Here is a 15,532-nt window from a genome sequence, read left to right as displayed (position 1 = left end):
TTCGTGCAGTTTGAAGCTGAAGCATTTTTAAATCTACTTTTTGTATAAGCTGCTCAAGTAGCTTTATTTATTATTAATGAAATATCTATAAATTTTCATTGAAAGATCTTGTTTTCTGCTGCTTAGACTCCTAACTGATTTTTATAATTGCAGGCTAAAAATTTTCTATGTCAGAAGTGAAGTCCTTCAGCTGATGGGGGAGAGAGGAAGAGGTACAAAAAGTCTTCAGTCATTTCCCTGTTCAGGGAAAAAATATGTCTGCTTTGATTTTAAAATTATAACAACTCTACCATTGCACAAAGTAGTACTGGCATTTTCAAGTTCTGAAATAAAGTAACAGGAAGATAATCCAGTGTGAAAAACTCTTCTATTGATATTCCCATGGACCTCCAAAAGCATATTAGATTCAAAAGCAAGACTTCTGTCCTAGTAGTCCTTTGTGAGTGCTCAAGGTATGATGTCTAAGCTGCCAAGCACAGGATCTCTGAAAAGCAAAACTGTCTCTCTTATTCTCTCAGGTTCTGCTCTGATAGCGCCGATCCAGAGGGAGCAATCAAAGAGTTGGATGAGAAGTGTCCAGACCCAAGACAGACAACCTGTTGAGGAGCAGCCCTACAGTACAGATGTACAAACTGATGTAAACATCTCATTGTTTCACAGAACAACCAGCTGCTCACTATCATCTTCAGCTCTAGGGATGCACTGGCTCTGTAGTCCCGGGTTGGATTAGCTGCTTATCCACCTGAAAACCAAGTGCAAATAAAGTGACAGTTTTGGTGTAAGCTCACTCCATAACTGCACAACAAGCAGAGCAAAAATGCGTATTTAGCTATGCTAAAGCCCACAGAGGACAAGGAGATGATTTGAGATGGCCAGCATGGCTTCACCAAGGGCAAATCCTGGGAAGGAGCTTAAACAGCGATCAGTATATAAAACATGTCTGTACAAGAACAAAACAAAAAAAATAGAGTATTCACCCAGCACCCTCTGGCTATGCCCACCTTAGCAAGTCAGTGGAAGAAGGTTAATAAAGAGCAGAACAACTGTTTTGTTTGAGCCCCACCGCACATGCCAGGGATTTACTTCAGACCATTTCCACTTTGGTTCTTCAGGCTGAACACGAATTAACAGCTGGAGCACAAGATGCACTCTAAGAATCCACCACCTGGCTCAGGCTGAAGATATCCAGTTTGTGCACTGCAATGTGAACCATCTGCATCAAGAAGGGACAATCAATATATTCTCTCAAAAGCAGATTCTTTACTCAAGACCTGAAATGCTAATGCAGATGAACCCTTATCGTGCTAAGACCAAAGTGGGAGCTTTCTTAATGGAGTTTTTTAAAATATAATTTTTAAATGTAATTACGTTTTTAAATATATTTCTTTAAATGTAATTTAAAAGTGTTTTCCAAAGTAAGCTCTCAAAATACAGAAACAACTTATGCAATCTGGACAAATTTTAAATGCCACAATTATAATGACAAGTAAACAATTCCGTTATCCTCTACTGCATTATTAAAGCCCTATGAATTAGAAAACAGAAGACATAAATGATATCTGCCATGTTAAGAGACATTTTTCATATAGTTTAGAATTCTGTTAAAACTTACATGATACCCCAGTCATCTTCCTTTCTCTTAGTAGAATTAAGATTGGATATAAAATATAGAGCACTGTATAATGCAACATTTTTTATCTGTATCTGTACAAACAATACTTGTTCAACCATAAACCAGTGATTAGACCGGTAGTTGTAGACATATAGTCTTGAGTTTAAAAAAAATTGTATTTCAAAATTTGCTGTAAAAATATTCTTATTAATGCTTCCGGGATACCAATTACAGAAATCAAAAAAGTACTGCAGAAAGCAATCTTTAGAACTATTTTCCTTTCCATAGGCCAAGAAAGCTGTTAAATACTTTTGCTATAGATATCTAATGCACTTAGTGTTTCTTCATTTTTTATTATACCACATCAAACCCATCTGTAGTTAATAACCATATAACCTATTCTAAGGCATGGTAAAACCATCTGAAGAAATTCATAAAACTAATTACTTACAAAAATTAAGGTAAACTTTTTAATGTCTCACCAAGAAGTAAAGTAGTACAGCACATCCTAATTACGTGACAGTGTCTGCAAAATTCTTCAAAAAAGGAAATCCAACCAGATCATCTCACCATGATAAAATAAGCCAGATGAGTCTGCAAATATTTTATAGCTCCTTAAAACATTACAATGAATCACATCTTGGACATTATCCCAAATGATCTATACAACACGAAGGAATCCTATTAGTGTTATAAAATATGAGTATACTAAAAACCTCTTTAAAGAAGACAAAAGTACTATAATATTGAGAAAAAAACCCGCACAACTAATTAAGTGCTAGTTGCAGCCAAGTAAGAGTTTACTGCTTCAGAAATTAATGGTTTACATTCTACTAAGTAGGGCTTGTCAATGGGATACCATTTTCCAAGATCAGTTTGTCATTTTTGTACCTTCCCTAGATAACTGTTTGCTTATAAATTCAGGGCCAGCAGAGGTCTGCATTCAGTCCTGCTGAACAGCTACCCACTGAAAAGGTTCATTCAAAAAAATCCCAAAAAAAGATAAACCCTCTCTACTCAAAAGAAACACACACAAAGTACACTCCCTTCAGACTTCACAACAGCAATATTTCTGGTTTTAGAGAACCACAACTGTCAAAACTTACAAAATGTTTAATCAGATTGTATTTCTAGAATTATTAGAATTCTAGAAGTATTTTTGGCAGAGCAAAAATACTGATAAAAAAATTAATTGCTTTGAAGTCTTTTTTTCTCCATGATGTTAGCATTCTGGTCACAAAAATACTAGCATATAACAGAATTATCCATGAGAAATCAGGAAGTTTCTTTGAATATTCCTCCTTATCTGCTCCATCAGGGGTACACTTACTGCTCTACTAGAAGCAGTGTCCTCTGTTGAATGAACATACCCCATGAAAGCAGAAGAATGTGCAGCTTCTGAAAACCATTTAACAAGGACTTTAGAGTATTCTTGAACAGTAAACTCTACCTCCTTCTGATTAATTCCAAAGCATGTTTCTATATATTTAAATTATTATATTTCTCAGGTTTTTTTCAAAATATTGAAATTATTTTTAAAACATTTTAAAAATATTAAAAATTTAAATTATTTTATTTCTCAGAAGTGTTGCTTCTTCGGATAACTCAAATGTAGTTAATGAAGGATAAGGCTCCTGCATCCTCCCCATTTATCCCTAATGTGTTTACTTCATCTACCACTAGGTCCTATCTAATGCATGCATAGATCAACCACGGAGACATAGGATTATCTTTTTAGGTTTGCACAACTATCTAAGAATTTGCTTTGATTCTTGTTAAATGTACAAAAGATTAAAAAGGCATACTTGTTTTATATGCCTGCCAAAAGGCATGGATTTTAGAATTATATTAAATAAAATGGATTGTCAAAAAATGTTGGCACTGTGAGACATGCTATAAAAGCTGGTTACTTGTGGGACCGCAATAAAGATTTTAGTATAGAAATCTACTTTTAGAGAAATCCTGGAAGGGTTTTAATATTTCTCTAAATAAATTAAGAAATTGTAAACACTTGATATTAAAACATACACTTTGCTGTTACTCATATGCAAATAAGAAATATTATCCTAGAACTAAGAAAATGAGAGGTCAAAGACAGACCAAGATATTCTTGCATTTTTATCAGAGTATTTTTATACCAATTTAGTAAGAAGCATTATTTCGTCTTGAGCATACTGATAACCTTTCCTCCCCTTATGAGAAGATATTATAATGGGATTAAAAGGTCTTATACCTTATGACATCACCTGCCAAAAACCAGAGATGACTAAAAAAAAAACAAACCCCAAAAAAAACTTAGTTCTGTTTTCACTACTGGAAATATACAAACTTCTTTTTTTGGTGTCTACTAGAAAGAAGAGAAAGAGGAAAATTAAGTACACTGCACAAAAAGAACTTTAGTTGCAAACAAAAATTATCTCCTATCAGTTCCACACAGTACGTGTCTTTTATCTATGTAAAAAGCCATTACATGTAACTTAAAAAATAAGGACTGATAGGTGGAACATAACTGGATTGTATTTTTTTTCCAAAAGCACCTCTGAGAGAATATGAAATGATAAAAAAGATTGTTAGACTCCCAAGTCTAACAATCAACATCACAAAAAGAAATCAAAATAAATACTTGGCATTTGGTAGGAAAACAACCTTCTCACATAACATATTAAGTACAATATAAAATTTCAGTACTGGTCTATTCAACTATTCAACCTAATGCTAACAAAATTACCTATTTTCACATTCATTTTGTCAGGATGCTAACAGAGGCTGCTACTAAATTATGCCAGTATACATATATCTTAGAGCTGAAAAACCTCTAAGATCAGTGACCAGGTCTACATTCTCTTCAGTAACTCGCATTCTCTACCAATCAGCTCTACATCATTCCACACACAGGGAAGAAAAAACTCATGAATATGGTATTTTGAAGCACGCATCAGTCATAATCACTCAATAGCCTCAAAATTAATTTCAAATAATTTTTTTCACCAGGGTTCAATTTTCTGCTTTTGAGCTAAAAAAAAAACAGTAGTTTTATAGGTGAGATACTCCCTTCTTCCTTTTTTGTATTAAAACATAAAAACCGCATTTTACCTCTTCTTTGTTACTGTTTTGCCTTCTTCACTTATTTTCTAAACCCACATACCTTTACTTATCACCTTGATTCTACAGAACATACTGGAATACTCCACCTGTAAACATCTACAATTTATCTTAAAATATGTGATGGCTTTCTCAGTCATCAACTGTAGGTCCTTCATAAAAGCCTGGCAGAAGCCCATCCGCTGGCTAATCCTCTAACCACTCTAATCCTCACCTGTTCAGAGGTAAAGGAAGCCTATCCCAGACCCTCTCATGTACACCAAGTGGCATTCCTTGCCAAATGTGAAACCTGCCAGTCAAACACTGTGTTTTATCCAAGAGAGACATCCAGATAGATTTCCATGTTTCAATGCAATAGAACAGAGATGAGCCCTTTCCCCCTTCCCTCAGAGGTAAGAGAAGCAAACAAAAAACACCACCATCACCTGCCTTTGGCAGCTGCTTTTAGGCAGCTGTGGCAGGCCTCGCTTCACTATGCATTATTTACTTTACTCATTTTCCTAAGACTAATGTTGTCTGGAATTAGATTTAATGACATTATGACTCAAGCACACCATTATTAACATTTCCATAGGAAATTAAAATTTCAATGTCTGAATGACTTCAGCTAATCACTAGACTTAGCAAGACAGAGCTGGTTTCTTCAGCTACACCAGAAGAAACTTCTTTCCTCAATTATAACTGAGGAGACGTTCCAGATGCAATGAAAATTTTACAAAGGTCCAACTGAAACTATCATCCATTCTTTAATATTTATGGTTAACCAACCCAAAAAAGACATGTACATGTTTCTGATAAGTCTTGGCTGTAAAGTGCCTACAGAAATTTGAAATCAGATAATACAGAACTTGTTATAGAAATATACATTATAAATCAATTCTAGTTGATTCCAGCATTTTAAACAAGTACTAAGTATTTTCCCAAAATGCTGAGCACCACCAAACATCACTGCAATTAAGATGATGCAGTCAGAAACTCTGAAAAGAACAAAAAATAAAATTAAAAAAAAAAAATTTAAAACAATGAGACCATACATGTGGGTGACTTCAGATACCTGTTAATTCTAAACATCAGATTTGGTAGTTTAACCTTCTAATTATCTCTTCATGCAGAACACACCTGCTGCTATTCAAAACAGGATTACCTCAAACAGAGACCAAAAAGTAAGGAAAAAAACTGCAGGTATTTCCTGTACTCCAAATGTGATCTTAAACCCTTAGTAATATTTTGTTTGGTAGAAAAAGTCTGTATTCCTGTTTGCAAACTTGAATTCAAATATTTAATAAGAAAGCTTAGCCAAAAGGCTGACTAAATAAGACACACAGTACTAGATGGGGAGGAAATGAGTAGCTACATGTATTAATTATCACCCTTTCTGGGATCACAGGCTCACTCAAGTTAAAATTTAAAGGGCTTAGATTACTTTCTGGAGAATTTTATTAGTTTTCCCCAAGAGGTGCAAAGACTAATGCTGTCACAACAGAAAAGGAGAGCATATACAGCGTCATTACAAGCTGAGTCACCCAAAAGCATTGAATCTTGCTTTATTATAACACAGCATCTTAAATAGTCTCCTGAAGCACCATAATTTGTTATGCAATAGAGTGATAACAGCAAGCTAACCCAGTATTACAATAAAATGAAAACTGGCACATCTGCAGAGTTGTTTTCAGTAGGCAGACCAAGTTCCCTTACTGGTCTCTTTGGAGATAGCAGCTGCAGGCTTCCCTTCCTCTACTGCAAGAGAAAGAAGCAGAACAAAGTTGGTGAGAGGTATCTTGTTGCTGATGATAACATTTAGATATGCCTGCTGAGAGCCATGCTGCAGGTGGAAAGAAGAGGTGGTCGGGCCTATGTCCAAGAACTACAACCGAAAGATTCTTCCCTGAGCAGCTGTAGCAATCAACTTATTCCTCCTGCCCTCCCAAGTTTTTTAGTTACTTTAAAGAGCAAAATCTTGAACTATAATAAAGTAAAATCTTCAGGGGCTTCTTCACCATGCATTATTTGTATCTTGCCATCACTCGGATCCAATACTTGAACATTTTTCTCATCCTGGTACTACAGTCTAATAACAAACCAGTATCAGCTTCAAAACACAGAACAGATGGGCCGTGCTCTCAAATATATCCTATGTGTTTTAATTCATGTCATTAGGGAATTTATGATCCCTACATTTTTGGGGGAACCACTGCAAAAGACAGCAAAGGAAGATACTTCAGATAATTAAAAAGCATGACCTGACTTTCTCTGCTCCCTCAACTGACAAGCTGTTCATGAACATCATCTCTTGTCTTTCCTTCCCTGGAGCTTCCTTCCTCTCTCACCTCACAATGGGATTCACCCAGATGCAGATACCATAGAATTCACATGACATTTGCTGGCATCACTTTGTTAAATAATACCCTTCATGGTTATAAACTAAGCTACTTAAGCAATTGGGGTCTGGTTTTCCAAATCCTGATGTAAACACTATCACAATAAAATCAGATAATATTATTACTTTAAATAACAATAAGTATTTAAGGGACTATCTCGTAGATATCTTAAAGCTATTTTGAAAATACTTTGAAAACATTTTCCATCTTCATGCATTACTTTCAAGTGCTGCCTTCACCAAAAAGTCTCCTCTAAAGTATGATTTCAGCCAAATATTTTAAATAGTGCTCTCTAGCTAACAAATTTCCTGCTACACATTACAGAAAATCAACACACTTTGCATAAACATCCACTCAACGCCCATTTTATTATGCATCTCCCTATACAGCTGTGATCTGAAACCTGGCTAGTCTCTTTGGTAAATTCACAATATGCATAACCAGGAAACCAGGCAAGACAAGAATGACTGAAAGGGCACACAGGAACTACATGATCAGCTGAAATAACTCTCAATACCCCAGTAATGCTAAAGTGTCACAGATAAAGTGTTCTGTAATTCCTATTCTGTATTTTCACAATTTCTATCTATGAATTTATTGCCTTTTGCAAGTTTCAGTGTCAATTTTTCCTGATTTGCAACAACAGCCTATCATGTGATGCTGCCACTGAAGAAATAACCATACAATTTGCATGTGGAAAGATATTTTCAGTATGCTTCCCACAAAATATATATAGTTGTTTTCACAGCAAAAAAGACTAAATAAATCACTTTGTCATTGGACCTACTTTTAATTTACAAGTCCAGTGGAAAATAGGCTAAAATGATAAAAACTATTACTATGTCCATGCAGTGTTATACTGTTCCAAAATAAATATTTCAGCATTTATCTCATGACATAATTAATATTCTGTGCCAAACTTGGTATTTTGCTTGTATCCTCATATAACATGAGAGCACAGAATTCATTTTTCCAGGTCCCTTTTCAATTCCCATTTATCTTGGATGCCTGTGGAAAACTTCAGTTTGGAGAGCTTTTAGTGTAAATGGGTTGTTCCAGTTATAAATTATTTGCAGATGGCTGTGGAAGTACACTGGCCACCAGCGTAGCCACCAACTATTTATACATCGTGATACTTGGAAACTCTTCTCACAAAACAGACGTCCACTCTGCAGGGTGCTGTACAGAAAAAGGTTATTTGGCCTTAGGAGCTTACACTCAGTATAAGGCAGAAAAAGAAAAAAGAATCCTGATATATGGAGGATATAGAGATGACAATTTCAGAACAATAGACTGTTTTTGCACACCAGCAGTCTACCTCAGCTTTTTTTGTTTGTCATCTGTTACTTGACTGACTATCTCTGCAGAACAGGAAGGAAACGACTACCATCCAGATCAACAACATCCAACTGCAGCAACAGAACTTCATAAGGTGAAGGGCTACTATCTTCAAACTAATTGTAGAGCTCAAGCAGCACTTCAATGACAAAAGAACAATGTCTGAGAGACAGCACTGTCTTATGCTTCCTCTCGCTATTTTGGAAGGCCATGCTCATATTCTCTCAGCTGAAAAAGAATCACTGGATGCACGAAACAGATCCTGAGAACAATGCGATATATAGCAGAAAGACTGAAAGGAATGCTCACGGCAAAGCTGGAGGTTTTTAAGAAAAACCTGTCTCTTTCTAGAAACTAGGTATCACTTATTTTCAAGACAAAGAGCATATCTCCTTCAATGAAAGCTGGATAATAAAAATAATGTGAATAATTTTAAGAACTAACTGTCTCATTTTTTCCCACAGAAATTAACATCAGATAAAAAGATCATCCGATATTAACTGTGATTCTAATTAATCATTTAAACACTGGAGAAAAGCGAATGGCCCAATTCATTCTTTCTCACCTCAGGTTTGACCACCTACTATTTAACTGACAGATATTAAACAAAAAGTTCCAGAAGTTTAATAAACCAAGCAACACTTCTACAGCTTACTCTATCTCCACTCTAGTTTATACTAGATCGTATTTAATCCAAAACCATACATGTCACCAGATTAGAAATTTCCCTATTACCTCTGAGTGGGGTACTTTTTGTTCTAGCTAAGAGTTTAAATAATATACATAGAAGCATGCTGTTTGTGCTGGAGCACTAACAAAACAGTTTCACAGCACCTTACAACCTGTAAGAAGTTTTAAGACCCCAACAAGAACAATTACAACTTCAAAGATTCATCCTCCAGCATTTACACTAGAACTCACTGTTAATGAAACTCTTTTTCATACCACTACAGCTGTATGGTGTGGAAGAGATCCACATCTCTAGTTAAAAGGCAAGTGACTACTGCAAAGGAAAAAAATGGAAAAAGTAGGGTGAAAATTAGAAAAACATACTTCTAGATGTCCAAACATTCCTTCTTAAAAGGTAAGCTTGGTTCTTCACATTCTTTAAAGTTGAAGAGAGCAGAGAAAACTCAAACTGCCCAGACAACTGCAGAAACAGAGGTCAAGTATGCATAAAGAACGCTAGTGGACTGAGAAGACTAAAATGTGGTTTAGTCAATACAGTAAACTTAAAGAGGAAATTACTTGCGTGTGGATTTACTGCAACAGACTTTTCATTGAGGAGAAGTGAGGTAGATCGATAAAAACTAATTTGTACAATGTACTTCAAAGACAGGACTACTACGGGGACTTTGTAAAAACAAGCTCTAAAGCAATAAAGAAGATTCAAAGATAAGTGGAAATACTGTTGCTTAAACCCCTGACAAACAGATTCCACAAAGGAGGCTGTCAACAAGAATATTCAGTAGGAGGGTACTAACATCTTTATCTTGGCTGTGACTCACTTTTAAATAACATTTATTTTCTTAGGAACCACTATAAGTAAAATGAAAACCCCATTCACTGACCAAAACCATTCAGAGAACATTGTCTTTCTAATTGGATCTTCTTTATATTGGCAAGTCCTTGTCTTACGACACAATAACAAAGGCCCAAATCGGCTCTTTTATAACAAAGAATATAACTGTGTTAACGATGAGTAAATGAAAACTTCATGTGTGTAGGAGAGAGGAAAGCAGGAAAACAAAATCCAAGATCAGAACACTACCTCCCCTGTACACAAAACAAAGTGTTCATGAACTTCATAGCCAACTATAAACATGTAAATTGATAAAACAGTCCTAATTCTGTATCCGCGTTAACAGAAACAGCACCACCACCCATGTCTGCGAGAACAGTCTCAGGCTTTGTTTAAAATTACACTGACACTTCTCTAGCAAAACTCAGCTCACACATTATATCCTTTTGCACACTACTTATTTTCAAGTAAATAAACACTCCACAAACTGTCACAGATATATGATTTACTCTGTCCTTACGAAAAGAAAAAAATGGAAGTACTGTTTTTATTTTCAGTAATGCTAAACAGGCTTCTGTTTATAATAAATGCTTCCATTTGAGGTAATACACTTGTGCTCTCTTACGTCGGTCATTAATGGTTCACCACCAGCTTCGGAATCTGCAAAATCACATATACACAGACCTGAAAAAAAATCCCACCCTAATAATAAGCTATTTTATATTCATAACTATTTAAATTCTCAAAAAAGCATTCAGGGACAACAATAGTTTTCTCCACAGTTTATAATCAGGAATAGACTTTTTTTGAGGCTCTGTCAGCAAACAATTTTTTTGTATCAACAAACACAGTTTAATTAATGGTCCCCCTATCAACCTCCTTTTAATTCTCGTTTAATAGAAAATTTACACAACTGGAAAAATACATACAGTATCACATGTTTATTTAACATGTGAGAATTTCATCATAGACAATGAATGAAGTCTGAACTCAATGTTTCTTATGTATTTCACTAGTTCTGGCATCTTCAAAAGTAGGGCACATACAAGAGCAATACATGTAACAATAATTACCTATTGGGATTCTCTCTGGTTTCCAGAACACTTAAAATGACATGTTGTGTCCCAAACAAAATAAGTTCTCACAGTGCAATGCAACAAGCTTTGAACACAATTTTTTGATTTCAGAACCCATCTCAGACTTGCTGTACCCTTTTGCCACTGCTGGATGACACTGGTTTTGCGTAAAAATTAATAAACATATGCATACTTATTTACGTATCATTTCATTCTTTGTAGTAAAACTGTACATTGATAAGATTAAATTAATAAGATTCTATGAAGCTAACATAAAAAGCACTGCATTCAGCCAAAAACATCTGAAATGTGAAGATCATTTAAGCATTGTTGGACTCGATGATCCGATGGGTCTTTTCCAACCTGGTGATTCTATGATTTAAGCAGTTGTGCAAGAAAACTTGCAACTTATTATTTTACATAAGATACACCAGGTGACAACTGTATTACTGTGTAACATTTTTGTGAAGGGAACATGTAACAGTACGCCTACACTGTATTCAACAGTACGATGCAGAGACATCAACAGTGAAGCACAAGAGAGACCTGAGCTATCACAGACACCAAAAAGAATGTATTCACAGTACCGTAGCCAAATAAGACTACTCATAATACTTGCACAATACTGATGCTAAACCATTTCTGTTAACATACACAATCATTTTTTAAACACAGTACCTCTACAGTGCACCACACTATGCAGTGTAAGCATATCTAGGTAAGTACAGTGCCCTCAAGCCTACTGAAACTGTAGAAAGGCCATTGCTTACGCTTATTCCTATAGAAAGCAAGGCCATGCTTGAACTGCTGAAATACCACAAGTCAAGGAGGCAATAAAAGGTTGCACCTGCAAGGAGGGGCAGACAGGACACAGGTGACCCCAAATTGACCAACAAAGTATTCCATCCCATATAGGTCATACTCAGTATAAAACTGAGGGATCACAAGGGTCAGTCTCTCTTCTTCAATTGCAAACTTCATCCATCTTTCTGCCCTGATGTTGGATCAATGTGTTCCTGAATCCAGTTCCTGAGCACCCTCCTGCCATCGATTCTAGTGTGGGACCTTGCCCTGCACCTGTTCTGCAGCACCTGGGGTGACACAGTCATTGAGTGGGGGGCAATTCTGTATATTTTTATATGTTTTATTATTTTATTATTAATAGCATTCTCATTATTATTATTAGTGTTTCATTAGAGCTGTTTTAGCTTTAGCCTCCAACTTGTGAGTCTTTTGTTCATTTTCCTTGCCCATGGGGGCGCTGGGGGGTGTGGAATTGGGACTATCAGAGATGCTGAGTTTAGCTACCAATTAAGCTGTGCTCGGGCTATACCATGACTACGGCATAACGACACACAAGAACTCCCTGCTACTATTAGTAACTAACACAACCCTAGAAATACACAAGAGGAATCAAGCAAGACAAGAAAAAAAGCAAGAGATTATTCAAATACTTAGTTCAGTTTTAACATATACTGCTTATATGGAGATTCAGGCGTACAGATACTGTATTTCTATTATTATGAATATAGCCTTAATTTGAATTGCAAAACAATGAGAACCTTTAAAAGTGCAACTGATTCTTAAAAGAGCATCTCTTTATACCACTAAACAAGTTATCCCTACATTGCAAAAATTTTTCTGCTGGACTGCTACTGAATCACAAGTGTTGGTTAACCATTTCACTCACCTGGCCTGACTGTGGGGATAAACAATTAACAACCTCCTCCACCATCACCGGTATATGCAATCTTCCAAAACTATTCTCTTCTGTCCTTTGAAGTAACGCTTCTGTTTCATGTTTCTGTATGGTTTCTTCCTTTAACTCACTGTCAGAAAGTTTTTTTGACGAAGAATGGATCCTTCTCACCAGAGCACCCACATTTCTTGAATTCAGTTTTAAGTTGCGCAGAAACAAACATTCGTAAACTTTGCACAGACACTGAGATAACATTTTGGAGTTGATCAACCTAGAAAATCAGTAGATGCCAGGAATTACTTAGAAACAAATATTTAAAACTGCAGGCTTGTTTAAAAGACAAAACAAAAATTCTAGAAGTATAGCATTAAAAGACGGGTGATTACACAGATATGTCAAGCCAGCAAGAAGTGAGAATCTCTCAGAACTTTCAATGTCATCCACCGAGCAATTGTATTCAAAGAGCTATGGTCTTACTTTCATAAGGAACATCATCTTTTTATTGTCAGGACTCCAATAGCATTACAGCATCCCAGAAATACTAATATTAAATGACTAACCAAATCTGAGAGCAACCAGAAGAGTGACTTTACTTTCAAACTGTTCCCTTCCATTTTGCCAAACACAAAGAGACACTTGCTCTGAATAGTAGCACTCTAGTTACCAAACATGCCGCATTTCTATTAAAATAGGAACAGATAACTGAATACTGTAACCATATTTAAAACAGTGCTATATTTAATATTACAGGTGTAGCAAACATATGGTTTTCATCGTGCATCAAATCTTGTAATACAAAGTATTTCAAGCATGGCCAGAGGCAAGAAATCTCTAGAGTACAACTAACTCAAATAGTGCTCTAAATCCTGGAAATATCAGAGGGGTTATCAACATAGCTTGCCTTAGAGAACTGATGATTTTTTCCCCTCTGTTTCTCCAGAACACTCTAGAACCAAGTCAGTAACCCACTAGTTAAAGGCTACACGACTGAAGTAAATGTTAACCTTTCATAAAAAAAAAAAATTGAAAACTAAACACACGTGATAATAGCGCTTTATTTAGAAGATAACTGCATTCCTTTATGTAGGCGAGATCTTCTGTAACATTGTATTGCATACTCTCTCCTGTCAGGCAGAAAAGTTGCAACCTTTAATACAAAATCATTCACAAAGATGCTATCCTACATTCACACCACTAACAGAAGGACAACCTTATTTTAACGAAGATTTTTATTTCATGTTTTGCTTGGATATACCTAGCCAGCTTCACCTATTTTGTCTGCATAGATAAAAACGAGCAGAGTCATCAGCTCTGGAAAATTCCTCTCCCAATAATTTAAGCCTCAACTGGGTAGCGTTTCCCCTAAGCTTAATTTGGAAGCATGTACCATTCTGTAACCTTGCACAGACATATCATAGCCCTAAGGTTTTGTGGTGAGCGTGTCTACATAAGTTATTGTGTGAAGACCAACAATCATCACTCAGCTCGCATTATCCTATGTTAGTACAAGCCCAGGAAGTGTTGGTAACACCGGGGAAACAGAACACTTTGCTTAAAACCAGTTTCACTCTATGGAACTGGGGATTTTTAATCCGAGAAGCATGATACCAAAAAGCCAGCAAATAAACTCTCTAAGACTTGTTCTGGAGTTTTAGAAAGTAAGTATCCTTTATCAGGCCTGAGCAATATGAGGGAGCGATCCCCAGTCAGGTGCATCAAGACAATAGCTGGTTACAGAATATATTTCCTACTTATTTGGGGGAAAAACTTTACATATCTTATTCATATTCTATTACTTCCCCAGGTCTCATTTTAATGTTATTATGAACTTCTCAACAGTCAAATCTCTTGCCAATCTGGAGCTTTGGAGCCAGCTCTGCCTGACCTCGCATTTGAGATAGGGAAAGGTTGCAAACAGAGGTGATTACAGAAGAGGACACATCTGTTCAGCACAGATCACACTTCACGCAAGAGGTTATCATCTCCAAATAACGAACAGCGTCTAGAAAAAACACTGTTCAAATAAAAACATACTACCAGATGGACATTCTGTCTAACTTTTTAAAAAAATACAATTACTTAGATGAAACTGAATTCCACATTAGCTTAAATCAAAAGCATTCCACTTTTTGTAACAGCATCAACTTCTTGTATCAGCAAGTAGAAACTGCGGCCTCTTGCAGGGCAGCTCTCAGGGGGCACTGGGCACAGCCTGCAGAGCAAGGCTTGCACTAAAGCGCGGGGCAAAGGCAGCCAGGGAATAAGAACTCCATAAAGCTCGTTCCCAGAGGCGACCAAAGCGCGGGGGCCAGAGATCGAGGGCCGCTCGGTACCGCGGGGAGCAAGGGGGAGCCCCAGCTCACCGCCTGCTCCGCCTCTACCCCCCTACTCTCAACACCTCACCGCGCCTCCTCCCGTTCCCCCCGAGCCTGGGGCAGGTAAGAAGCGCCTCCTCATTCCTCGGGAGCCCCCACGCTCGCTCCCACCAGGCCGGGCCCCCACGGCGCGGGGACGCCGAGCAGAAAGAAGAAGCCGACGATCCCTCCAGCACTCCCCGGGCCCGGCCTCGCGCCGCCGCGCGCTCACCTCCGTCGCCGTCGCTCCGAGTGACGCCACGAGCCCGGCGGCCAATGGGGAGAGGCGGTGGGCGGGGCCGCGTGTGTTTGAATCCGGCCGGACGGGGCCGGCGGCCGTTGCGCGGCAGCAACGCCGAGGTGAGCGGCGGGGGGCGAGGGGCTGCTGGGCCGCGGCGGCGTCCGCGGTTCTTCTGCTGCGCTGCTGGGCCCAGTTAACTCATCGGGGGCT

At 37.4% G+C, this 15,532-nt stretch overlaps 2 protein-coding genes across 2 annotated transcripts in view; one reads left to right on the top strand and one right to left on the bottom strand.

The window, feature by feature from the left end:
• METTL15 (methyltransferase 15, mitochondrial 12S rRNA N4-cytidine) overlaps positions 1-13,021 on the bottom strand; it is an 89,557-nt gene extending 76,536 nt beyond the window's left edge. The window contains exon 1 of the mRNA XM_069857468.1: positions 12,719-13,021. Within this exon, the coding sequence (XP_069713569.1) occupies positions 12,719-12,982 (264 nt within the window). The 5' untranslated portion in view covers positions 12,983-13,021. The remainder of the gene's footprint in view (positions 1-12,718) is intronic.
• A 2,367-nt stretch (positions 13,022-15,388) lies between these two features.
• Positions 15,389-15,532, top strand: part of KIF18A (kinesin family member 18A) — a 36,796-nt gene continuing 36,652 nt past the window's right edge. The window contains exon 1 of the mRNA XM_069857467.1: positions 15,389-15,441. The gene's annotated coding sequence lies outside the window, so the exon portion shown is untranslated. The remainder of the gene's footprint in view (positions 15,442-15,532) is intronic.

The sequence above is a fragment of the Phaenicophaeus curvirostris genome, chromosome 5 (genome assembly GCF_032191515.1).
Source record: "Phaenicophaeus curvirostris isolate KB17595 chromosome 5, BPBGC_Pcur_1.0, whole genome shotgun sequence".
NCBI classification, from domain to species: domain Eukaryota; kingdom Metazoa; phylum Chordata; class Aves; order Cuculiformes; family Cuculidae; genus Phaenicophaeus; species Phaenicophaeus curvirostris.
This window is presented reverse-complemented; position numbering and strand designations above follow the sequence as displayed.